Consider the following 25,684-nt stretch of genomic DNA (forward strand, 5'->3'; position numbering starts at 1 on the left):
TTGGACAGGTGCATGCAACCACTTCTGTGTTGGATCCTTGCCCCTCTTGGCTAATAAAAACTAGCAGGGATGGAACTCCCGGCTGCGCCAGGCAAGTGATTAATGCCTCATTGCGAGAGGGAGTGGTCCCTAACTGCCTGAAAGAGGCAGTAGTGAGACCGCTTCTGAAGAAATCTTCCCTGGACCCAGAAATTGTTAATAACTATAGGCCGGTAGCAAATGTTCCATTTCTGGGCAAGGTCCTAGAACGAGTGGTTGCGGACCAGCTCCAGACACTCTTGGATGAAACTGATTATCTGGATCCATTTCAATCGGGTTTCAGGCCTGGTTTTGGCATGGAGACAGCCTTGGTCGCCCTGTACGATGACCTTTGTCGGGAGAGAGACGGGGGAGTGTAACTCTGTTGATTCTCCTTGATCTCTCAGCGGCTTTTGATACCATCGACCATGGTATCCTCCTGGGGAGGCTCGCTGAGCTGGGAGTTGGAGGTACTGCGTGGCAGTGGTTTTCCTCCTACTTGGCGGGTCGTCTCCAGAAGGTAGTGCTTGGGGAGCATTGCTCGATATCCTGGACCCTCCAGTATGGAGTTCCGCAGGGGTGAGTTCTGTCCCCCATGCTCTTTAACATCTACATGAAGCTGCTGGGTGCGGTCATCAGGAGTTTTGGAGTGCGTTGCCACCAGTATGCTCATCTTTTTCAGGTGAAGCTGTCAATGTGCTGAACCGATGCCTGGCTGCGACAATGGACTGGATGAGAGCTAACAAACTGAGGCTCAATTCAGACAAGACTGAGATGCTGTTAGTGGGTGGTTCTTCTGACCAGATGGTGGATGCTCAACCTGTCCTGGATGGGGTTGCACTCCCCCTGAAGGAACAGGTTCGTAGCTTGGGAGTACTTTTAGAATCATCCCTGTCACTTGAGGCTCAAGTAGCCTCGGTGGCACGGAGTGCTTTCTACCAACTTCGGTTGGTGGCCCAGCTACGCCCCTATCAGGACAGGGACGACCTTGCTTCAGTTGTCCACGTTCTGGTAACCTCTAGACTAGATTACTGCAATGCGCTCTACGTGGGGCTGCCTTTGAAGACGGTTCGGAAACTGCAGCTTGTGCAAAATGCAGCGGCCAGATTGTTAACACGGACCAGACGGTCCGAACATATAACACCCTTTCTGGCCCGCTTGCATTGGCTGCCTATATGTTTCCGGGCTCGATTCAAGGTGCTGGTTTTAACCTATAAAGCCTTACATGGCTTGGGACCACGATACTTGATGGAACGCCTCTCCCGATATGAACCTACCCGTACACTGCGCTCAACATCGAAGGCCCTTCTCCGGGTGCCTATGCAGAGGGAAGCCCGGAGGATGGTAACAAGAAAAAGGGCCTTCTCAGTGGTGGCCCCCGAATTATGGAACAATCTCCCTGATGAGGTACGCCTGGCGCCGACATTGTTGTCTTTTCGGCGCCAGGTTAAGACCTACCTCTTCTCCCAGGCATTCTAGCATTTTAGCATTTCAGTATTGTAGCATTTAGTATTTTAGTATTTTTAGTATTTTAGTTTAGTATAGGTTTATTTGGAAATTTAATGAGTTATGTTTTAAACTGATTAATGTGTGGTTTTAAATTGTATGTTGATATTTTGATGTTGTGAACCGCCCAGAGAGCTTTGGCTATGGGGCGGTATAAACATTTAATAAATAAATAAATATATAAATAAATAAAGATAATAGTGAAATAACTGACCACTTGCTGGCTTTTAATGGTACCGTCAAGTCTTATGCCAGAGGTGAGCCACCTCCCCCTGCCAAATGGTAGAGCTGGCCCTCTGTTTGTGGCTGAGTTTTATTTGGATTTTTACTGTTTTTAAGCATGGCCATTTTAAGGTCTATTCTTAACTGTACAGAATTACTTTATTTTTGTAATTTGGTTTTGGAGCCAAGGCTGGAAAAAGGTAGGATATATATATGAGAAATAAAATAAATAAAATAAATGAAGGATAACATTTAATGTATCTTATCAAGTGGACTGAAAAGCTTACCAGACAATACGTTTGTATTTTAGGTACCACAACAAACCTATAATCAACCAACATGGCTACCGCTGCTGAATTTTTACCATTGTTTTTACCATTTGTCATATCTTTTCTTATTATCCGTATGTTGTACCAGAACTATTTCATACTTGTAAGCTGCTTTGGAAGGATTTAGAGAGCAGGCTATACATTTCTCTATAAAGGCCATACATAGGTCTGGCCCTACTATGAGGTAGAGTGAGGCAGCTGCCTCAGCCAGCTTATTTGGGGTGTCATGAAAGAACAGCCAAATTATTAATTTATTATTGCTGTGTTGTTTTCTTTTTACTGCCAGGAAGGAGGAAGCGTCACTTTCCTGCCTCAGGTGCCAAAAGAAGCTCTAGCGCCGAAATAACTTGAGGGGCCTTGAGTGTACTATAGCTACAAGTAACGCACCTTGACTTAGGGAGCGTGGGTTAAACGCGACTTTTGGTGTTACGCCTCAGTCAGCAAAATATTTTTGGAAAGAAAGAAAGAAGTGGAAATAAATAATAAATAAGACTGACAACAACAGACGCATTTTTAATTGTTGTTCATTAAAAAGCTGCTTTTTTGTTTGCGTTTCGTGCCGTTGTCCCCAGAGGTGACTCAGGCAGACAGCTCTGCGCGCTCTTTCCCCAGCGAGGGGCGCGTTCCATCCTAAGATCGCGGCGCGCGGGCTTCCCCTCGAAGGGCTGGTGCTCCAGCGCACCCTCTAGGGGGCGGTGTCGCCCAGGCGAGTCACGTGCGCGGGTGACAGAAGCAGCGGCAGCCCACGGCAGCGGCACCGCAGTTTCCAGCCGCCGTCGCAGAAGCGAAGCCGCCGAGCGGCCGGGATAGAGCGAGAGCGCTGCGCCCTGGGGGGCTGTGCGTGAGTCTGTGGCGAGCTTGCAGCGGCCCGCTCCGCTCCGCTCCATGCGAAAGGATTGCAAGGAGAAAAAGGAGGCGGCGGCGGCGGCGGCAACAGCAGCAGCGATGGCGGGGCTTCACTGAAGGCAGCAGGCGGCGAGGGAGGAGGGGAGAAATCTCTGCATTCCCTCCACCCCATCCCTGCCTGAGCTGAGCTGGACTGGGCTGGGCTCTGCGTGGATTCCTCCCTTTATGCACCGCGGAGACCGCGCGAGGAGGACTCGGGGCATCCGGACACCGCGACCCCTGCGCGCGGGGGGGAGGGCCGGGTGCTTTTGTTTTTAATTTGCCGCCCTCCCTTTCCTTACCCCTCCCCCCTCGCCCGTCCTCCTCCTTGACTGCGTGGTGTGTGTGTGTGTTTGTGTGTACTGCAAACAAAGAGCCAGACCCAGATACGCACCGCACAACAGGGAGAGAAAGGAGGAGAGCGACAGACAAGACCGGAGTGGAGGAAGGGAGGGCGGGAGCGAGAAGGAGAGCGAGAGAGAGATCTCCTTGGATCGAGTATGGCGGATCGCAGCCTTGAGAGCCTTCCTCTGCCGCTGGAAGTGAGAGCCCGACTGGCTGAGCTGGAGCTGGAATTATCGGAAGGTAAGGAGATCAGAGAAATAATAATGCATATTTGAGCCCCTTCTCTGTCCTCCGCGGTGCCGCCTTGCACACATCGCCGCTCCGCCACCAGGGCGCTGGGAGGATCTAGGTGGCTAGAGAGACATCCATTCCTCTGGGGAATTGTTGGCTGCTCCCAGAACAAGTGGGTGGAGGGGGGGAGATATTAGGAGGAGTCGGAGGAGGAGGCAGGGCAGGGCAGGGTGTGTAAGGTGAGGAGCGTGTGAGTGTGTGGGCGAGCAACCCACTAGCGACATCTGAAATGGGGATCTCTGGAAGGTTGATTTGTCCCCTCTGCAGTGTGTCACCTCTGGCCTCCGGCTCGCCTCCCCATCCCCTTTGAGTGTGGATGTGGCATGTTGTAATTGTTTCCTGTGGGTGTCACTTTCTCCTGGTATTTGTGTGTAACATAGCCTAAGAAATGGTGTCTGTCCACACATGGGGGGTGGTGGAATCCCTGCTGAGATTCCTTCCCTTTTTGGCCAAAAAAAGAGGGGGAAATGAGAGATTGCTACATTTATTTCTCCTGCTTTTTAGTTTCTCAGGAAACTGGGTATTAATGTCATTTTGCTGAGGGGGTGGGGAAGAGCTCATTGATTCCTGATGGTGCCTGTTGTCGTCTTCTTCAGTAGCATTTGGGCTGTCTGTGTATAAATATATAGGTTGTGTTCCGCTGGTGATAAAATTCAGTCTCCTCCTTCCTTTCTTTTGCTATTCTTCCTGCCACAGTGCTAAGAGAGATAGAAGAATGGGGCTTTTTTGGCAGAGGATCTGCTGCTCGAGTGTTGCATGCTTTATTACGGAGGATGGAAATATCTTTAGGGCTGGGCTTGCAAGGACTCTAATCCTGCCAAGAAAATACAGTTTTACTAAAAAGAAGAAGAAAAAACCACCTCCCCATACCTATGATATATCTTAGTGCAAATGGGGTTTGAATACATGCAATGACATAATAGAAAGCCCATGCATTTATTCAAGTTTCAGATATGAATAAACAGGGCTCATTTATTAGTGTTTTTTGTGCAAGGGTTTTGTGTATTTTTAAAGCTGGCACTTAGTTTTCTTATTTTTTATTGAAGATGGTGCAATTGCTCTACAGTTTGGCCCATTCTGATGCTCTACGAAGTTCCTACTTTACAAAGGGCAGTGTGCAATTTTCCTATGGTTGTTTTCTTATTCCTGTTTGGAGAATAAAAGCTGAAAAAGGCGAAACCACTCTCTCTTATGTGGTGGAGTGATGGCATTTTATATATGTTTTAGAGCCCCACATTTGTTACTGACTTGCAATGTATGTGTTCAAATGCCACACACATTTTCAGTAAGATTTCATGTAGTTCCATTTCCTATCTCTGTATTTCTCAAGCTTAAGTCAGAATATGTCTCTTAGCTGTTCAAGTGCCTGAAAAAAGGAATGCTGTTAACTCTTGCTGAAGGTGTTTTTGAAAAAGGCTGTTCATTTGTCCCTTTGGAAGGTTATTAAAAATGTTTAAAAGACAAGGGGGGGTGGGGAAATTAATCCCTATGTCCCAAATTAGGGGCTGGAATGGTCCAATACATAGAATGCTTTTTCTCTTCTTCCCTTCCCTCTGTGTGTGTGCGTGTGTGTGTGTAACGGTTTTATGAGGGCTTCTAGCCAGAAAGTAAAATACACTCATACTATTTCCATCAGCAGGGAGGAGCTGGTGTTGACATTGTATTTTTCTTTTTAACGCTTTCTAAGGCAGGAAAGGACTGAAGGACCAAATCACTGGGATTGCTAGCCTTTCTTTACAAGCCTTAATAGATGGTGCCTTTTGCCAGTGCTGCAGAATTTTAAACTGTAGCAAGGGTTAAAGCAATATTGACTTATTCAAGCTTTCTGCACATCGATTTGGCATTTTCTAAGCTAACAAGGAGAGGCTGGAAGATTGCTACAGTATGCTTAATGAATCTACCATCCTATACACAGAAGACTTTGTGAATGTACAGAAGGATGATATTTCGATGGCTACATTTCAGGACACTTCTAACCCATCTGAGTCAGTGCAAAGTCATTGCAAAATAATAAAACTGCAGATAAAAATTCTGAGGGAAAGAACTCTGCTCCATTGACAAAGTGGGATGAAAGTAGAAACTTAGATACATAGATAGATCAAGTTAATTCTTGATGTAGTTGCACAATCCTATGCATGTTTACTCAGAAGTAAGGCCTGCCATGTTAAATGGAACTTCCTGTCAGGTCAGTAAATATACTCAGGATTTCACCCAAAATATGTTTATTTCATAGTAGTAGTTGAATCATATTTTTCTTTTCTTTTTAAGTGGTTTCATATGTAAAATTGCTTTTACATTGACTCATTGGCAGATTTGAGTAGTTGTGATTATTTTTTAAGAAATACTGAAATCTACAGTGAATCTGCCAGTCATTTATGAGTTGCAGTATTACGTTATAATCCTAACCATATTGAGCGGCTTTGGTCTGATAAAGTGGCAGGAAATTTTAAATAGATAAATGTTTACATGGAAGTAAGCTCCACTGAATTTAATTTTTGAAGTATGCACAATTACCTGTAAGTAAATCCCATTGAAATCAGTTGGACTTCTGTGTAAACATCCATGGGATTGAGCTACAAGACCTTGTTTTAATTCAGGCTAGATTCCTTAGACACAGTGCAGAAACAGATCAGGCAGTGTTTTGGATTTTTTGTAAGAGGACCTATCTAGGTAGCTACTTGTTTCACTGATCTTTAAAGTCATTCGAAGTGATGGGTACCTATGAAAAGTCAAAACTCAAGCCACTTGTGTCATCTTGCAGAAACCCACATTATACTAATATCTCTAATACAGCTCCAGTCTGACACATTTGTGCAGGGTTGGGGAACCTTTAGCCCTCCAGATGTTGACTATAACTCCCATAAGCTTTCACCATTGGCCATGCTGGCTGGGGCTGATTTGAGTTGTAGTTCGGCAACCTCTGGAGGGACAAAGGCTGCCCACCCTTGCATTGCTGCATGTCACATTTGGAAGGTATATTGCAGTTTTAAGGCTGCAAATGTCCTCTGCATATTAAAGGAGAACTTGGATTTCATGCGTGCGGAAGTTCCTACATGCAAGAGTGTTTGCATAAAGGCCTCACTTGAGGAAGACAGAGTATCCAACATGATTTAGGTTATACCATGTGTGGGAACAGATGTGATTGTTGGATCGGGTAGTAATCTTTCAAACTGAAGTACCTGCTCAATTAAAAGTTCTTTCTGAGCAACTCTCATGCTTACTACACTATCTCACCAGAACAGTTGGTTCAATGTTGAGTATCATTTTAATCATGTCTGCTGCAATTCATCTTACTCTTATAATGGCAACAACTGTTGCCATTTCATGAAAGAATCTTTATGTATATAAGCACTAAGGCAGCAATCTTAAAACACTTCTTTTGAATTCAGATGGAATTATTTTTGAGAAAATAGATTTAGGATGCTGCTGCAAAGCTCCTGTGAATCCTAATCATATTTACTCATAAGTATACTCAGCATTCAATAGGACTCACTCCTTAACAACTGTGTTTAGGATTGCAGCCTTAATCGCATGCGTCACAGGAGGGGCAGGGAACCTCAGGTTAGGAGCCAAATGCGGCTGTCCAGTTCTCTCTGTCCGTGCCCATCCCCGAGCTACACCCAGCACTAGCCCTGCTGCATGTTGTCCTCCTGTGCTTTTGCTTGCCTGGAATGTGTCTTTGAATTGGGATAATGTCTCTTGATCACCTGGATTTATTATGTATTTATTCATTTATTGCATTTATATCTCACCTTTTCTCCAAGGAGCAAGGTGGCATACATGGTTTTCCTCCTCCCAATATTATCATCACAACAACCTTGTGAGGCAGGTTAAGCAGTGATTGGCCCAAGGTCACCCAGTGAGCTTCATAACGGAATGGGGATTCAAACCCTGCTCCCTCCCAGAATCTAGTCCAACACTCTGACCACTACACCACATTGACTTTGTTGCCTGGGTGGAGAGATGTGGGTGTATGCATAGAAACCTCTGACTTCTGCATGGTTAGAATATAGCATGCCATACAAATGTAAGAGTCACATCAATTGCCCTTCCCACTTTTATTGCTGGTATGCGGCCCCCTGAATGTCTACAAGGGAGTATGGCTTACAGCAACTCCTGCTTTACTGCAATTTGTGCCGGCATTTTCAAGACTCAAGGACTCTAGTGATACGTGTGAATAGAATCTGTGTGGAGCAATTTGTTGCATTGGTTGACCTTGTTTATATAGCAGTGAATCTATTCAGTAGCAAACAGCCTGATCCATAGCCCACAATATACTGGTACTCAAGACAGATTAACCTTCTTGAAGTTACTAGAACCAAATCATACAGAAACCTAAACATGCTTGGGTTTAACTGCCTGTAGGGATGAGTTATTTTCCTTTGCATCCCATATGAGTAGAATAGAGCTCTGCCAAAAACACACACATGACAACCAGTGTGGTGAAGTGGTTAGATCGTCAGACTCCCACTTGGGAGACCAGGGTCCAAATCTCCACTTGGCCATGAGGTTCACTGGATGACCTTGGCCCAGTCACTGCCTCTCAGCTTAATCTACCTCACAGGGATTTTCTGAGGAGAAAAAAGAGGGGGAAAAAGATGTACATCACCTTGGGCTCCTTGGAGGAAAAGCAGGTTATCCCAGGCTATGGTCTGAAGGCACAGAAGGCCAGCTCCCTCCTGAAGCTAAGCAGGGTCAGGTCTGGTCAGTGCCTGGATGGGAGACTACCTGGGAATCATATGTAAGCCGCCTTGGGTTTCTGTCATGAAAAGAAATGCATGGTATAAATGTAAATAAATAAATGCAATAATAAAATGAATATTTTACTTGCAAATTGTGTAAGTGTATTCTAGCTTGTATGGATTATGTGGTGCACCAAAGATTTTCAGATGTCAGAATCAGTGTGGGTTGTTATTAGTTGCATACCAGTTTGTTCAACAAGACCCTTTCCCAAGATTCCATAGACACCTTGTGGTATGGGCGTGTTGAGTGTAGGTACAACTGGCATGTTTGACACATATAGTCTGAATAGCTGCAGTGAGCTTGATAAAGGTCCATTTGTTGATATAACAACACACTCCTCACCACCTCTAACAAAGGTTTTCTGTTAAGTGTGATTCATGGGCAAGATATTCAGGCACTATTTTAGGAAGATAGGCAGCAGCCTTATACTGAGTCAGACCACTGGTGTATCTCTCTCAGTATTGTCTACATCACTGTTCTTCAACCTTGGATCCCTAGATGTTGTTGGACTACAACTCCCTTCTTCCTTTGCCATTGGCTAAGATGGCTGGAGTTAGTGGGAGTTGTAGGCCAACATCATCTGGGGTCCCAAGGTTGAAGAACAGTGGTCTACACTGACTGGCGGAAGCTCTCTAGGGTTTCAGACTTGCCCAACCTGGAGATGCCAGGGGTTGAATATGGGAAGTTCTCATTTGTTTTGTGAGAAACTAGTCTGTATCTGTCTGTGTTTTAAGTCAATGAATGATGTCATAGCAACAACTGATGTTTAGGAAAGCAGATCGAACCAATTAGACAGACAAGAGTAGAGTGAAATACCCATTTTCTAGACCAGGGATAGCCAACTTGGTGCCCTCCAGGTGTTTTGAATTGCAAAGCCCATCAACCTCAGCCAGCATTGCCAGTGGTTCGGGATGACAGGAGTTCTAGCCCACAACATCTGGAAGGTAATAAGAATAAATTTATTTTTGTTCTCTGACTCACTCCTGAGGCGGATTACATAGATTTAAAAATACAGAGCTTACATAAAACCATACAGAAATTTAAAAATTCACAAAACATGTCAAGAACCTTACATAAGCAAATCCATAAAATCCTTAAAAAATCAATACAAAGGGGTAGACATTTAACCAAATGCTTGAATAAAAAGATGGGTCTTCAGCAGCTGTCTAAAAATGGAAAGAGCCATGTTGGCTTCCCCTAGTCTAGACTCTAGAGAAGGAACTTTGTTTTAAAGCCTTTTTTTATGCTGTTCTTCCCTAGTAGAGACATGATCACTGCCCCACAGAATACCATTCAGGTATCCAGGATTTTTGTATACGCTGTGATTCAGGAGTAGTGTGACAAGCCAAAGGTGGCAGGAAAGGCAGGCATTCATGATTTTTCTAACTCTGTTCTAATTTCATAGGAAAAATATGTGACCCCCCTCCTGTTTGTAAACATTTTAAAAATTACTCTTACTAATGCAATTGGTAATTATTATTATACCCATACTGCAGGGAGTAGGGCAGTGACTGTGGATAATGGCAGCCCTGCAAAGTAACCTAAGTGGTGTTATAACCATTTTGCTGGTTATAGAAGGAAGTTAGAGTAGCATATAACAACCCTGAATTGTAGTTCAGTATTGTTATCCTGGCATGCTGTATTTTTTTTGTTAAGGAATTGCAATGGGCTGTTATGCAGTGTGTGTGTATATATATATATGCAGGCAATTAATTGTGGCAGCAGTCCAATTAATTAAGGGCTGGAGTGGAGTGGGATCCAGGGGAAAGACAGACATTCAACAATGTCTACCTATAGATGGACACAGGGGTGTAATTGTCCAGGGTCTCGGAGGCTCTTAGACCCTTCATGTTTTTTGGGAGCAGGGTCCCAGTGTCTCCTGCATCCTGTGAGCCAATCAGCATGAAAGGGAGTGTCTTAGCCACTGAGAAAAATATTCTGACATGCTTCCTTGATCTTTCCTGCTAATTGGAGCCAATTAGAATGAAAGAAGGGTGAGTCAGCCACTGAGAAGAGTCTTCTCAGTAGCTAACAGTCTCCCCTTTAATGTTTATTGGCTCCTAAGGATGTCTAATGTGGGAGAAGGCATTAACAAGGATCTCATTCTCAACCCAGCAAAAAAAAGGGGAGGGGTGTGGTTACGACCAACATGAAGGGACCCTGGACTTCTGAATTTGCCACTATACTGCTGGAGGGACAGTAAGTTTTTTTCCCACTGACAGATAATGCAGGGGAGGCCAGATCTACCTAGGCCTTGGCACTACTCTGTCACCAGAAATGGTAGACCTGTTATATGATGCTAGTTTTGCTTGCTCACTTGTTTATTTGGAATATTTATTTTGCTTTCTCATCCCGCAAAAAATTATTGCAGAAGCCTGTAGCATGGTTATTGTTTGGGAAATGCCCTTTGTGTACAACTAACTTTGCGTGCTCCACTGATCACCATAGGTGTGCGCTACCTTAGAGAGCACAACAGGCAGCTCTTTTCTTTTTGGTGGCTTAACCTCCTCAGATGAGTAGTAGTAGAAGCTTTTATGTTCAGAGTCTTTGCTCGGTATTTTCCTGTCATTGTTGAGGACTCATTACAAAACGTGGTGCATTTATTCTGGAGAGGCCTAGATTCAAAACCCATACAAACCATTCACTCCTTGGGTCTTGGACCGTGCCATTTATCTCTGTATCAGTTCCCTGTCTGTAAAATGGGAACAGTAGTAACCTTCTGTTGCAAGGTTACAGAAGGAGAGAAACACAAAGACAGTAAAGCACTTTGGACATTGTTACTAACAATGGGCAACAAGTACTATATGTTTATGCGATTAGATATCCATTGGAATTTGCAATCCAAAGAATGTTTTGCAGACATGATGCTGTTATATTTCTAAAGATAAAAAGGCTTCAGCATGGTTGAGAAACTGAGTGGGAGAGTTTTCCAATGGGAGATCAGGATAGACATGTAATATGTAACTAATACATGTATTCTTCTGTCATGTTATAGGCCTGGATTTTCAACTCTTGATTTAAAAAGAGGAAGTCTAAAATGGCAGCGTTTTAAGCCAGCTGCTAATGTTACTCTTTAAATGCCCTAGGGATGGAATTTTGGATAGATGTTTTCTGATTCTGTCAGTTTCCTTAATATAAGCTAGAAACTGAATTGCATCCAGACAAGGGCCTCCAAAAGCTTATCAGCCAACCTATCTATGTCCCCTGTGTGTAAGCTAGCCTAATCTCTCAGAGAAGGCGAAAATGCGTTGTGCACTCTGAATGACACCTCCCAACGTAAGCACTGAGGCTTAATTTTATGACACTGGTGTAAACTTCACTGGAGGTGTTTCTAGTCTATTTTGAGAACAGGGAAGATGTGTAAAAGCTTTGCTTAAAGTACAGCAATGTGATCTTCTAGGAAAGTATGATCCTGTAATCACATTATATGGAAGTCAGTCCCGTGGATTCTAGTAGGGCTTACTTCCATGTACTCTCCTGTGTGCTGATATTTGTAAGGGGAAGGAGTGAGCAAACCTGTTCAGCCATCATTAAAATGTAAACATCATTAAAACATTCCTGGACAAGATCTTGGAACGAGTGGTTGCTGGCCAGCTCCAGGCGCTTTTGGATGAAACCGATTATCTAGACCCATTTCAATCGGGTTTCAGGCCTGGTTTCGGCACTGAGACAGCCTTGGTCGCCCTGTATGATGACCTATGTCGGGAGAGGAACGGAGGGAGTGTAACTCTGTTGATTCTCCTTGATCTCTCAGCGGCTTTTGATACCATCAACCATGGTATGCTTCTGGAGAGACTCGTGGAGTTGGGAGTTGGTGGTACTGCTTGGCAGTGGTTCCGCTCCTACTTGGCGGGTCGTCTCCAGAAGGTAGTGCTCGGGGAACATTGCTCGACTCCATGGGTTCTCCGTGGCCGCGATAATGGACTGGATGAGAGCTAACAAACTGAGGCTCAATCCAGACAAGACTGAGATGCTATTGGTGCGGGGTTTCTCTGATCAGATGGTGGATATATACCCTGTTCTGGACAGGGTTACACTCCCCCTAAAGGAGCGGGTTCGTAGTCTGGGAGTTCTTTTAGATCCTTCTCTGTCACTGGAGGCTCAAGTAGCCTCTGTGGCACGGAATGCGTTCTACCATCTTCGGTTGGTAGCCCAGATACGTCCCTATCTGAGCAGGGAGGACCTCACATCAGTCGTACATGCTCTGGTAACCTCGCGACTGGATTACTGCAATGCGCTCTACGTAGGGCTGCCTCTGAAGACAGTTCGGAAGCTACAGCTTGTGCAAAACGCGGCGGCCAGATTGATAACGAGGACCAAGCGGTCCGAACATATAACACCTGTTCTGGCTCGCCTGCACTGGCTTCCAGTTTGCTTCTGGGCCAGATTCAAAGTGCTGGTTTTGACCTATAAAGCCTTATACGGCGCAGGACCACAGTATCTGTTGGAACGCCTCTCCCGATACGAACCTGCCCGTACACTGCGTTCTACATCGAAGGCCCTCCTCCGAGTTCCGACTCAATAGAGAAGCTCAGAGGGTGGTAACAAGAACTAGGGCCTTCTCAGTGGTGGCCCCCGAACTGTGGAACAGTCCCCGATGAGGTGTGCTTGGCGCCGACATTGTTATCCTTTCGGCGCCAAGTTAAAACCTTCCTCTTTTCTGAGGCTTTTAATCTAACTTAATTCAGTTTTAAAATGTGTTGTAATTGTTTTTAGCTTTTTGTATTTTTTGTATTTTTGTTGTATGTTATTATTGCATTTTATTGTATATATTTGTATTGCTTTGTTGTACCCCGCCCAGAGAGCTATGCTAGTGGGGTGGTATAAAAATGTAATAAATAATAATAATAATAATAATAATAAACTGGATAGCCAGCTATAGTTCGCATAGTATACCTCCATGAAAGCATACTAACATTTGCTGGGTGCCTGCTGAGCTGGGTAAACAAACCATTGGGCATTTGACTTGTCAGATGTTGGTTAAGGAAGGTTGAATGCAGGTCTCAATTAAGAGGCACAGTGTATATTGTGAGTACTCCACAGCTCAGACCTATACTCTTCACTCTCCGAGTATCAAGCAGCAGGCTTTTGTACAACCATGAGGATTAAGAACCTAAAATTAAGGAACATGACAGATTTCACTGGTTTCATGATGTAAGAGAGATGGGATGTAATACATAAGAAAATAAAATGATTATAAATGAAACTATCTTAGTAAATACAGCCTGCTGACCAAGTTTCCTATCTTTTTTTGAAAGTTTGCGTCTCTGCAGTAGGATTGGTTGCTGCTTCCTTAGTTTACAAGAGCTTCCATTGACACTAAAGTATGATGCTTGTGTGGCTGAACTAAGGTTCTTGTGGTCTGATGTAATTGATTTTGAGTTTCTAAACTAGCTGATCTTTGGATTTTTATGAGTGTCAAGTTTTCTAGCCTTGAGGTAAGAGTTTACTGGATGCATCTTTTTTTTCCTGGGATAGCTTAGAGATAATAATACAAATGCTTGTTACCATGTAGAGTTCTAGAAGTGTGTTTTCAGAGAGTATCAAAAACCCTGAGACCTTTAAACATGCCTAACACTTAACTGCTACTGCAAGACTTACTGAGTGAAAGAGTTCTGTGTGCCTCAATACATGAGACTGTATCCAACTAAGCTGAACCACCAAAGGTAATGTACCTGTTAGTTGCATTCACTAATTTCTGAGTATGACTAATATTAGATAACCCAATGGTTATCTGGAAATACTATACAGAGTTGAAAAGGCCTTATTACTCCCAAGTGATCCATGTATAGGATTGCAGCTGAAAACCCATTTATTTAGGTAATTTATAACCCACTCTTCATTTAAAATCAATCCCAGAGCAGGGTACCACATAAAAATACATAGCGCACAATAAAATCAAACAATATGAAAAATCAAGCTACCATAATAAATCAAATTTACATCACAGCACTGCAAGAATGATAAAATAGCTCCTCTAGTTAGCTAACCAGTGTAAATAAAAATGTCTTCCATAAGATGCCTAAAATCCATCGGGGTGGCATTAGCTGAATTTGTGAGGGGAGGGCACATTCCAATACCAGTGTCTATGTTTTTATTTATTTAATTGAAATATTTAGGCTGAAATCCCATACCATTTTATCTAGGAATCAGTCCTATTGAACTCAATAGATTTATTTCTCAGTTGACATGGGGACGGGTCGTTGCTCAGTGGTAGAGCATCTGCCTTGCATGCAGAAAGTCCCAGGTTCAATGGGACTTTCTGTATAGCATTTCCAGGTAGGTCTGGGAGATATCCCTGTATGAAATCCTGGAGAGCTGCTGTCATTCAGTGTAGACAATACTGAGCTAGCTGGACCAATGACCTGACTCAGTGTAAGGCTTCTTCCTATGTTTCTTTTCATGTATAGGATTACAGGGTTAGCCTCATAAAAGCGTATCTACTTTGTGTTTTCTTTAGGACCAAAATGGCCATCATTTTGTACTCAGAAATTTATTTTTCATTTTATGCTAATGGTATATGAGCTTATATGGCTTTTTCATTTGCATTCTGATTAAAAGTTAGTTAGGAAAATAAACTTTCATCTTTGAACCCTGTTTGTAGTGTCAAATAACATCATGCAAATGCTTGATGAACTACAGTTGCCACATGGAAAAAAGTCATCAGAAACTATTGCCAGAGTATGTTATACATTTCAGTTAAATTTCTTTGTTTATTATAGGTATTTTTATACCGTTCTTCAATCATATTGCTGGTGCAGCCTGAAAAATTGCACATTCATTCTTCCAAATAGACAACAAGCTTATTAAACCATACAGTATTATGGCTGGGCTGACATTTGTTGTGCTTGCATTCCTTCAGGGATGTTGGTCAGGCTAAGAGAGGGACATCTAAGTGGTGGCACCCCAGTTTTGGAATACCATCTATAAAGAGATGTGCTTGAACCCTACTTTACAATCTTTTCGGCACCAGTTTTAAGACATTTTGTATATTGCCTTGGTATGCTCTGTAATTTTTTCTGCTGTTTTTTATTATCATTGCTAATGTTAGTGTTTTATTGTATTGGGGGAGGGTCATGCCTTAGCGATAGAGCAACTTCCTTTGCATGCAGAACATCCCAAGTTCAATCTCCAGCATCTCCAAATAGGGATGGGAAAGACTAAAACCCTGCAGAGCTGCTGCCAGTCAGTGTGGACAGTACTAAGCTAGATAGTCCAAAGTCTGATTTGGCATAAGGAGGCATCCTATGCTACTGCGTGTTTTAAGTAAATAAAATAGAGGTTTGGTTATGGTAAGAGAGCCAGTATATGGTGTAGTGGTTAAGGTGCTGGATTACAACCTGGGAGACCAGGGTTCGAATCCCCACACAGCCATGAAGCTCACTGGGTGACCTTGGGCCAGTCACTACCTCTCAGCCTCAGAGGAAGGCAATGGTAAACCCTCTCTGAATACTGCTTACCATGAAAACCCTATTCTTAGGGTTGCCATAAGTTGGAGTTGTCTTGAAGGCAGTCCATTCCCATTTTGATTATGATATCCACACTTCCTAAAAACAAATAGCCCCCACCATATCTGTCTGTATGATTATTTTCCTCCACCTTGTGAAACAGTTGGCTACTTCTCATTATTTTGAGACCATGAAGAAATTATGAATCGGTATATCAGGCATGTATACTTTTTTCTTTAATAGGGCCCTACCATTAAGGATGTTGGAGAGAAACATAAGCTGGAACTCTACCTTTCCCGGTTGCTCTACTAGCTTTATGTTCAAATCCTCTTAAGACATCAGTTTTTAGAATGCCCTTAGTGTGCCCAGTATACAATGTTTGGTACTATACAACCTATATAGCCTAGCTGCTTCAACACCGTAAGATACCCACAGATATATACTCTTATGACTTTCTTGGAAGTTAGGTCCCATTGAGTTTAGTGGGATTTAGGTCCGATTTATATGTGACACCAGCTGTCCCATTTAAATCAAGTTTCCGCACATATTTATTCATTGTTAACATGCCAGGAACCTGTAGCCTTGCTGAGCACTGGTAGCTAACACTGCACATGCAGCAGTCAATAATTCATTTTAAGCAAGACTCCAGGTGCATGCAGTGCCACACAGGTAGGTTCTACTTGCACACCCCAAATCACATTTAAGTTGGAGCTTACTTTTCTAGTAAATGTGCTTAGCATAGCAATTCTTAGGGGCTTGACTGCATGTTTAAACACCACCGCTTTCAAGCTGTGCCTGACACGTTTTCTAACTAGCATCTGTAGATATATATGGCAAATTTACTTGCACCATGGTTTTGAAATTGCCTTTCTGTAGAAAATAATTTGCTTTTAGGTTTGTTGGATCATTGTTTGCAGTTTAGTTTTTGACAATTCTCTTCTTTGCTGTCTCTTACTCTGTTCAGTATGTATCTTCCTTCTGCATAAGGGAGGAAGGTCTCCATGTACCAGACTAAGTGCTGTCAGCAAAAATAAGATAGCTTTCATGAAGATAATATGGCTGGCAAGCTTCCTTATGCATACACAGAAAGAGGCCAAATCCACATCTCTGGATATGCTGACTAGTTAAAGCCAGAGACCTTGGTTAGTGCCCTCTGAAGATACTTGCCAACTGAATCTGGACCAAAAGGCTGTTTGAAGCGTAGGAAGTATGAATAAACTATCATCAAACTTTCCACAACCCTATGATCTAGGGATATAAGAGCACTTCTTTCTGGGCTTGTGAGTACATTATGATCTTCCAGGATTTTTCCTAGTGTCCTTGCTATCTGTCCCTCTGAAATTCTAGAGGCAGGCAATAGGTATCCTTCCAGCAAATTCTCACGCCCCTTCTTGCTGCTGCAATGGTCTCAGTTACTTTCCTGAACACTGTATTGGGTGGGAAAAGTAAAACATGTACACTCAGCCCTTTGTCTGTACAGTAAACTTTGCAGATCTTACTAGACTAGAGGTACCCAACCACATTTTCATTTAGCCTTTTTGTTTGGATGCTCAAGCAGATGCTATTTAAAATGCAGCAAAAAAGTAGTTAAGTAATTTATGTTTAAAATTAATCTGGCAGATTAGAGAAACCATGCTCATTCTTAGCCACTAAAACTGATGGGTCTCCATATGTTGAAAGGCTCCCACCATCCGCAGCCAGTATGTTCAGTGATCAGGGATAACAGGAGCTGTAGTTTAACGTCTGGGGGACCACACGTTCCCATACTTAGCAATCTATTTTGAGCCCAGAATATGCATGAACAGTGTTTACAAATGATGCGTGTGTATATATAGAAGTCATAGCTTCTGTTGCACAGTACATGCAAATGTTGCACAATATGTGAAAATAGTGGGCATGCACTTACCAGTCTGCTGCTCATGACAACACCTCCAACGTTTACATGCCTTTTATGACTGTACTCATGATTTGTACATGAATCGCAAGATACAATGTGTAGTGTCGCTAAGGGCATGTTTCAGTATCACGGAGGTCCTTACTGAAGCTGCAGTCCTATCCCAGATTACCTGGGAGTAAATCACAATGAGTTCAAGAGAACTTACTTTTGAGTAGACATGGTTAAGATTGCACCGAGTTCTGCCCAATGGTCTGTGGGTAGTCCAAGGCTACCCTTGGTTTCAAAGCCTCACTCAGCCTCATAGCTCACTGTGTGACCTTTAGCTGATCATCAGCTCTCAGTCTAACCTACCTCACAGGGTTGTTATGAGAATAAACTTGGGGAAGAGGATGCCACCTTGAGTACATGGGAGGAAGAGTGGAATATAAATATAATAGAATAAGGCATTTATCAAATGGGTATAGCTAAGCATCTTGGGTTTCAGGCACATGGAATTATGATGGCACACAAGCATTTAATTTATTAGTTTACAATTGGGAATGGAGCAGCACCATTTTACTTTACCAAGCTGCAGAAGGTGCCAAACTATTTTGAGGTAAACTTGCTTGATTTCCTCAGAGTATCTGAATTCAGGCTAACAGTTCTGGGTGAGTTGTCCTTGGTGACTGGTGTAAACAAGCTCATGTGGATAAGTAATATCAAAATGCAGATCATGGTAAGGTACCCACTTGAAACTTTAAAACAGTATGCAGGTAGCTCTGCATGGCAACTTGGTTTCAGACAGCTGCTCTCCGTGTGACTCAGACTGTTTCAGCTGGGTCTGCAGAAGGGCTTCAGCTCTGCAACAGAGCATCTGCTTTGTACACAGAAGGTCCCAGGTTTAATCTCCAGGCTGGGAGAGATCCTGGTGAGCTGCTGCTAGTCAGTGTAGACAATACATGGAATTACATGTAATCTAGGGAATTACAATTTCTACAATAGGCAGAAAAATCATTAAGTGTTCCCCCAAGACCTTCAGCAATTTTCAAATGGAACATGGATGGGTGGGGGAGAACCACTGCTCTTGGCGTACCATTTAGAACAAATGTGTTTTTCCTAAGACTTGCTTTAGTCAGGCTTGGCGCCAGCGGTGGCCACGTTAGACCCTGGCCAAGGGCTCCTGTGGCCCAGAAAGGCCCCTCCTTAGGCTGGGAGGGTGAAGCTCCTGCTCCACAATCTGCACCAGCATTGCACTGCAGGACCCAGTGACCTGACGCTGCCATGGATCGCAGAACAGGAGCTACCAGGCCACACACCCCACCCTGATACAGGCGGCATGGGTTTAAATAAGTCCACCTGCCCTATCTACTTTCCACTTCAGTGTCAATGTGCACGCTGCACATGCATGTCTGTCATCACCCATGATGGCGATGGGGGCATCCCTAAGTGGTTGACGTCCCGGCTGCTATTTGGGGTGATGGCAGGCATGCAGACACAGTGTGCAGGGCATACACGCTGATGTGGGAGGAAGGTAGGCCTATTTAAGCCCCATGCCGCCTGTATTGGGAGGGGTGTTGGGGAGTGCGATGCTGTGGGCCCTGGCTTTAATACTTGGATTAAAAGGCCTCCAGCAAATGCTGTAGGCTGGTGGTTTATTCAACAACATAACAATTACCTTTCTTACTGAAACATCCTGGGCCGTCTTGCAATGGTGTTACATAAATATGAATTATTTGTAGCAAAGCAAGATGTGTTTTATTTGTGCTCCTTGTCAAATCAGTTGTCACTGCTCACCTGTTACTATTACAACATAGTTACACATTTGCACAGCCCCTTCCTTCCATGTACAAAATATTTTATTTGGCTACAGCATTCAGAGATTTGTATTCAGTGTGATAACTCACAGTCCAGTTTAAGAACACTTTGAGTTAAGGTCATTTTGCTGTGTTGAAATCACTGGAATTAAATCTGATAATTAAGTCTGTTCAAATGCAAATACTTTAGTTTAACTGGATTGTAGATTGGGCTGCCTATGTTGTCCTTTAAGAGCTATATAGTTAAAAATGAGTTTCTGTATTAGTGACATTTTAAATGAAGGCAGCCGGTTCCAAATATACCTTAATCAGTCAATGGAGATGGTAAATGTTCCTTTAAGGAACAAAAAGATTAAAAAGAGAATCAATGCAACTGCAATATTTTTGAAACAACATGGGTATGCGAGTCGAGTTCTGTGGAAGGATAAGTGCTTCTCCAGAGGAGCATCAATAGTTCCCTTCAGGTTTTCATAGCATAACACACTTGTGTGTGCACATGCATGAGAGAGAATATCCTAAAGGTACAATATTTCTTCTGTGCTGATAAATGCACCAACTGCACTTTAAATTTTTTGAGAGGCTTTCTGTATTAACCATCAAACAGAACATATATATCTTTTCCCATTTAAGATTACAGCTTTAATTTTGCAGCAGCTGTCAGGCATACTAGGTTGCTGCTCTGTACGAAATTACTACAGTACTAGAAGACTTGACAGGCTTCTAAGCCTTTGCAAAATTACACATGCATCCCCCCCTCGAATCTCTACTGAGCAAGCTAGATAGGTTTTTAAGAGATGGCTAAGAGGGAGGGCCTGAAAGAACAGCAGCAGGAACAAAAATCTAGTAAAAAAACTTGTTTAAGGGTACTGGGATGGACTGCTCGGAAACTTAAACTGGTACAAAGAGCTGCAGCCAGGATGTTAACTGGAGCTGGGCTCAGAGAACACACAACCCCGCTGTTGTACCAGCTCCACTGGCTTCCAATCTGTTTCCGAGCACAATTCAAAGTGCTGGTTTTAACCTATAAAGCCCTATACGGCTTAGGTCCAGGCTATCTGTTAGATCGTGTCTCCCTCTATGACCCTGTCCGAGTTTTGAGATCATCTGGTGAGGCCCTGCTCAATATTCCATCTTTCTCACAAGCTTGCTTTGTAAAAACACAGAATAGGGCCTTTTCAGTGGCTGCCCCTAGATTGTGGAATTCCCTCCCTAGCGAGGTTCGACGGGCTGCCTCACTTTCATCCTTTCGTGCCCAGGTTAAGACTATTTTATTCAGACGGGCTTTTAACTAATATTGTCTTTTTTTAACTTTTACTGATTTAATCTATTTTTAATTGTTTTAAACTGTATATTGCTTGTTTTTAATTGATTATGGTTTTTATTTGTAAGCCGCCCTGAGTTCCTTGGAAATAGGGCGGGGTATAAATATTTTAAATAAATAAATAAAAATAAATAAATTAGGAGTCTCCATTTCTCCTCACAGAGCTAAAATTTATAATTTCCTGCAAAGAGGGATCGATTGTTAAACTCTCTGGGAATTGTAGCTCTGGAAGGGGAATAGAAGTCTCTTAACAGCTCTCAGCACCCTTAAGCTACAGTTCCCAAGTTTCTTTGGGAGAAGTCACGACTGTTTAAAGTTGTATGCAATTGCTTTAAATGTATAGTACTTATAAGGCTTAAGTTGAAAGTGTACAAAGCTTTTTATAGCCATCTTAGATCTGCCAGATTTGTTATGCAATCAGGCACTTGCCTGCCTTTGCTGTGTCTATAGAAAAGATATGTAGACTTCATAGAGGCTGGAGAAACTTGTTTCCCCTCCAGATACCAAGAGACACACATGCCCAGTTGCATTTGACAGGAAGTATAACATACCAACCCACTGATTGTCTTCGGGTGTCCCATAGATTTAGGATGCAATCCAGTTTGTAGGAGGCTGGTGGCGGTGGAGCTGGTGAAAAGAGCCATCGCATCCAACTTCTGTTCAGGCACTGTTAGGAGGGGAGGGTAGTGGCTGCACCAGCATGCTTCCTTCTGCCACCCCTTTTTTTGGCACATTGGCTGCTGGGGTGGAGGGCTGCAGGACTGAGCTGAATGAGCTCAGAAAGCAGTGGAAGTCCCCCCTCCCCTCAGTTCTGCCCCCAACACCCCCCCAAATGTTCCTTTTTCAGGCCTTCCTCCAGCTCCACTTGCACTGGTTTCAGGTGACCCAGCTGGGCCCTGGCTGCGCCACAGCTGTACCCAGAGGGACTTCTGCCAGCAACACCAACACCTTTCCTCCTCCACCACAGCTTGCCACATCCTGATGTTCCTCAGCCTGACATATCTACCAGGTGGACTGCATCCCTACCCTGCCAAAAATCTTTTAAAATGCTGACCAGCTTATTATTTTTGAGTCTAAAAATTCAGGAATGACATTGAAGGTAGCGGGCAGAAGATAGTGACTAGCTACCAAACTTCATGGGATTAGTTGTAAGATTTACTAATATCTCTGGCCAGCTTACTGGCTGTACACACTGAAAACTAAAATTGGCCTATATACTAGATATGCATGCCAGAGACACACATCCCTTCAAAGATGCATGTTCCCTATTGGTAACACTGCAGAGTTTTTATGACTTGTGTTACAAAATATACCCTGCTTTTTTGCAATTTCATTTTAAAAAACCCAGACTTTAGAACCTATACTACAACCCTCCCCCTCTGGCCAAAATTTGAAGTAGCACTCCTGAAGTAACGTCTAAATATGTATAATATTGGGTTATCTCACTGTCATCATTAAAAGTTCTCAGATTCTATTGATTTTATGTAGTATGGCCTATATTGAAAGATCCTTGTTCTAGAATTTACTTTGGCAAAAGCATTTCTGGAAAAAGTATCACCTCTTTTCTGCTATACAACATACTGCATTTAGGGATGGAATTCAAAACAATGTGGTCTGGAGACAAGGAAAAGTGGGCTGCAGCAGATGTTCTGGGGTTTGTAGAGTCTGCCAGGTTGTTGGTTTTTTTTGACAATTTAACAAGTGCTATAGCCAGGCACACTATTTTTTACATGAAATTGTTACAAGTAACTAGTTTAAATAAAGGTTGGATGCATACATATCCTTGTTTAGCTAGTACTTTATGGTCTCTGGGACAGATAGCATCATTGAAACTCATCAAGTGTTAAAAGTACTCTAAATATGTTATCACCTCCAAGATAGTAGTTTTTGAAATTATTGCCTTAAATATATATATATATATATATATAACACTCGAAAGAATGAAAGAGAAACCTGCAGGCTGGGATTAAAAACCCATCTTTGATGCATCTCATTGTGTCTGGATGTTACAGAGTAGCATGACAAAGACAATTATATTTAGTTATCAAGACAACCAGGTCTTCATTCTTGTAGACAAATACTACTTTTCCCCCAAATTCCATGAGAGGAAGCTTTTGGCATAGAGCAGCAATAATTTATTAAGTGTTATTTTCAAAAGACGTCTTAATGTCAGCCTAATAAATATTCAGTTTCCTCTGGTTTAGTGTGCATCTCCTGGTTGACTCTACCCTTCTTGCCCCCGCCTCCCATTTAGCCTGTCCTTCTTGATTAGGAAAGCCATGACCATTACAGTGAGTTTACACATGCATGTACATCATTGATTACCAAATATAGCATCAAGTAATAACTTGAATATGTGAATGAACTATCACAAATTAGTTCTCATGAATACAGCTTTTTCTATCACTCGATTTCAGCTCAGCGCTACATGCTTCATCAAGCAATAGGATACCAACTTATGTATGTTCATTAACAAACCAGCCCTTAGACTCAGCATAATTATTTGTCAAAGCCTGCACTTCACCTAAGAATCCGTTGCCAGTACCAAATCTCAGTAATGGAAAAACTCAATTTTAGTTCAAGATACTTTCGCATCTTAACCAGATACAGCATTTAGCCATATAGGGAAGTTCATCTCAAAATTGCTTTCAGTAGAACGCACTGGGTTGCCACTTGTGAATTGAGCACTGCCATCTAAAATTAACAGCACCCCAATGTTCTATGTAAAAATGAAGTGTGGAATATAATTGGTATCCCTAAGAATATCAATTTCTGCATCAGAACTACTTTGGCTTTTTCACAGTTGGGCCAGCCCTAGAAGATGCATAGTAATCTGTTCAGTTATGCCTCTTTCACCTGTGACCTGTGCCAAAAATGTATAAGATCAGTAAAACACCTAGGAGGACATCAAGCAAGCAAATAAGAGCCTTATTACTGCTGCCTCTCCTTATTTTAGAAGTTAAGTACTACTTACCACTACAGTCCATTTACTATGACCTTTTGAAGGTTTGGGGTACATACATATGTAGCCCTTTACTCCCAACTGGCATTCTTTAAGTTGTGCCCTGAGAAAGAGGCAAGAACTTGGATCCCTGTTTCTTCTATCCTGCAACTGTTATTTCAACAATACATCCATCACTACTTTACAGAACAGTTTTTTCTCCTTTTACTCTGGGTCTTGTTCAGATATCCTTACCAAGATCTGAACCATTTACCTGCCAAGAAATTGCATCATCTCTTCCTCACCACTGCTCTTTGGTGTAACTTCCTCTTAGCTTTCCTTCTGTAAAATCCCCTTTTTGGACCTTTCCCAGCTTCTTTTATCTGTACTTGGCTGAGACCCAGCTCAAGCTGATTGTCAATTAGGCCTCTCAGCTGTGCTGGCCTCAGCTTGCATCCAAACACTCATTGGCTGGGAATTAACCAATTCCTCACCTGTCCAGACTGTGGAATCCTTTCCTATGTAAGATTAGTGTTAGTATTAGCATTAGCCTTCTTCTAGCCCCTCTTGTTCTCTTTAACAGCAATTTTAGCTGCAACAATCAACAGGCAATAATCTGAAAGTAACTCTAGGATAATAGCTTTATTAGGAGCAACTAAAATGTCACAAAGTCATGAGCAAGTTTTTGAGTTTCCCCATAAATGTTTATCCAGGTTAGATGTCGGGTATGCTTTAAGTTGGATTCATGCATTGAGCAGGAGGTTGGACTCGATGACCTAATAGGCCCCTTCCAAGTCTACTATTCTATGATTCTATGATGTTAGGACAGGATCTAAGGATGCACCAAAGGTTATAGAGAGGAGAAAGCAATGGATGGTTTCCCCTTCAAAAAATATAAAAGCTAGTAGCTATTTAGATCAGGTTGTATTTTTGTGATATAAAAGCTTCACCTGCTGATTTCTGTACAGTGAGCTGGTCTTTAAGGCACAGGAGCTGGCCAAGCCATTTCTCCTAGCTCATAATCATGCATTTATTATATCTAAGATTGCCAACTTTATTTCCTGGCAGGAAGCTTCTGTGCCTTTAATAGCTGCCTAAACGACAAGAGTTTAGGTGAGCAGATTTATTTATTTTATTTATTTTTAAAACTTATATACTGCCCGACTAGCAATAGCGCTCTGGGTGGTGAACATAAATACAATAAAATACAGGAAAATACAAAAGCATCACAATCTAAAATCAAATTTCACAATCTAAAAACTGCATAACTAAGATCAAATTACAAACATTACCATCATTAACAAAAAATTAAAATGCCTCGGAGAAGAGAAAGGTTTTAACTTGGCGCCGAAAGGATGATAGGGTCAGCGCCAAGCGCACCTCCTCGGGGAGACTATTCCATAGTTCGGGGGCCACTGTGACAGCCTTTCCTGGCTCTCCCTGTCAGGTTCCTACCTGCGCGTGGCTACTGCCTGTCACTAGGCACCACCAGGGACTCCACCAGTCCGGACTGTCCTTTTTTATTGTTTCTCTCCCCGCTCTAGCACAGATCTCAACAGATCCCCCTGCTAGGCAACCACTAGTCACGTCCTAATACTAGTATTCCCAGAGACTCTGAATACTGGTATTGTTATTTTCTTCACCGCTGCCACCATTTGTTACAGTTTCCCTTCAGCCTTACCCTCCCTTCTGGTCTGTGAAACCCCAGCCAAGGATCAGGCCTTTGGTAAACCAAATTAAGTATTTATTAAAGATAACAAAGCTAACAAGATTAACAAGATTTCTTCTTAAGGCACATAAGCATATGGTTTTACTCAATACTAATCCGAACTCCACCCCCCTCCTTCTCCACTCTCTCCTGGCAAACAACTCTCTAAACCCCACCAAGCAACCCACTCAGTTTCACCTCATCCACCCCCCAGATTCAACTCTCACTCTTCCTTTT

General features: G+C 42.8%; 1 protein-coding gene and 1 long non-coding RNA gene across 5 annotated transcripts in view; one reads left to right on the top strand and one right to left on the bottom strand.

Annotated features, from left to right (window-relative positions):
* Positions 1-2,793: 2,793 nt before the first annotated feature.
* DIP2C (disco interacting protein 2 homolog C) overlaps positions 2,794-25,684 on the top strand; it is a 401,118-nt gene continuing 378,227 nt past the window's right edge. For all 4 annotated transcript variants that reach the window (XM_061585822.1, XM_061585823.1, XM_061585824.1 and 1 more), the window contains exon 1: positions 2,794-3,545. In XM_061585822.1, coding sequence (XP_061441806.1) covers positions 3,461-3,545 — 85 coding nt within the window. In that variant the 5' untranslated portion in view covers positions 2,794-3,460. The remainder of the gene's footprint in view (positions 3,546-25,684) is intronic.
* On the bottom strand, positions 4,050-24,093 carry LOC133364879 (uncharacterized). Its single transcript, XR_009758040.1, has 3 exons — positions 24,014-24,093; positions 9,156-9,276; positions 4,050-4,410 (listed from the first exon to the last, which is right to left on the bottom strand). It is a non-coding gene; the product is annotated as an uncharacterized LOC133364879 (long non-coding RNA).

This window comes from Rhineura floridana, chromosome 10, assembly GCF_030035675.1.
Source record: "Rhineura floridana isolate rRhiFlo1 chromosome 10, rRhiFlo1.hap2, whole genome shotgun sequence".
NCBI classification, from domain to species: Eukaryota; Metazoa; Chordata; class Lepidosauria; order Squamata; family Rhineuridae; genus Rhineura; species Rhineura floridana.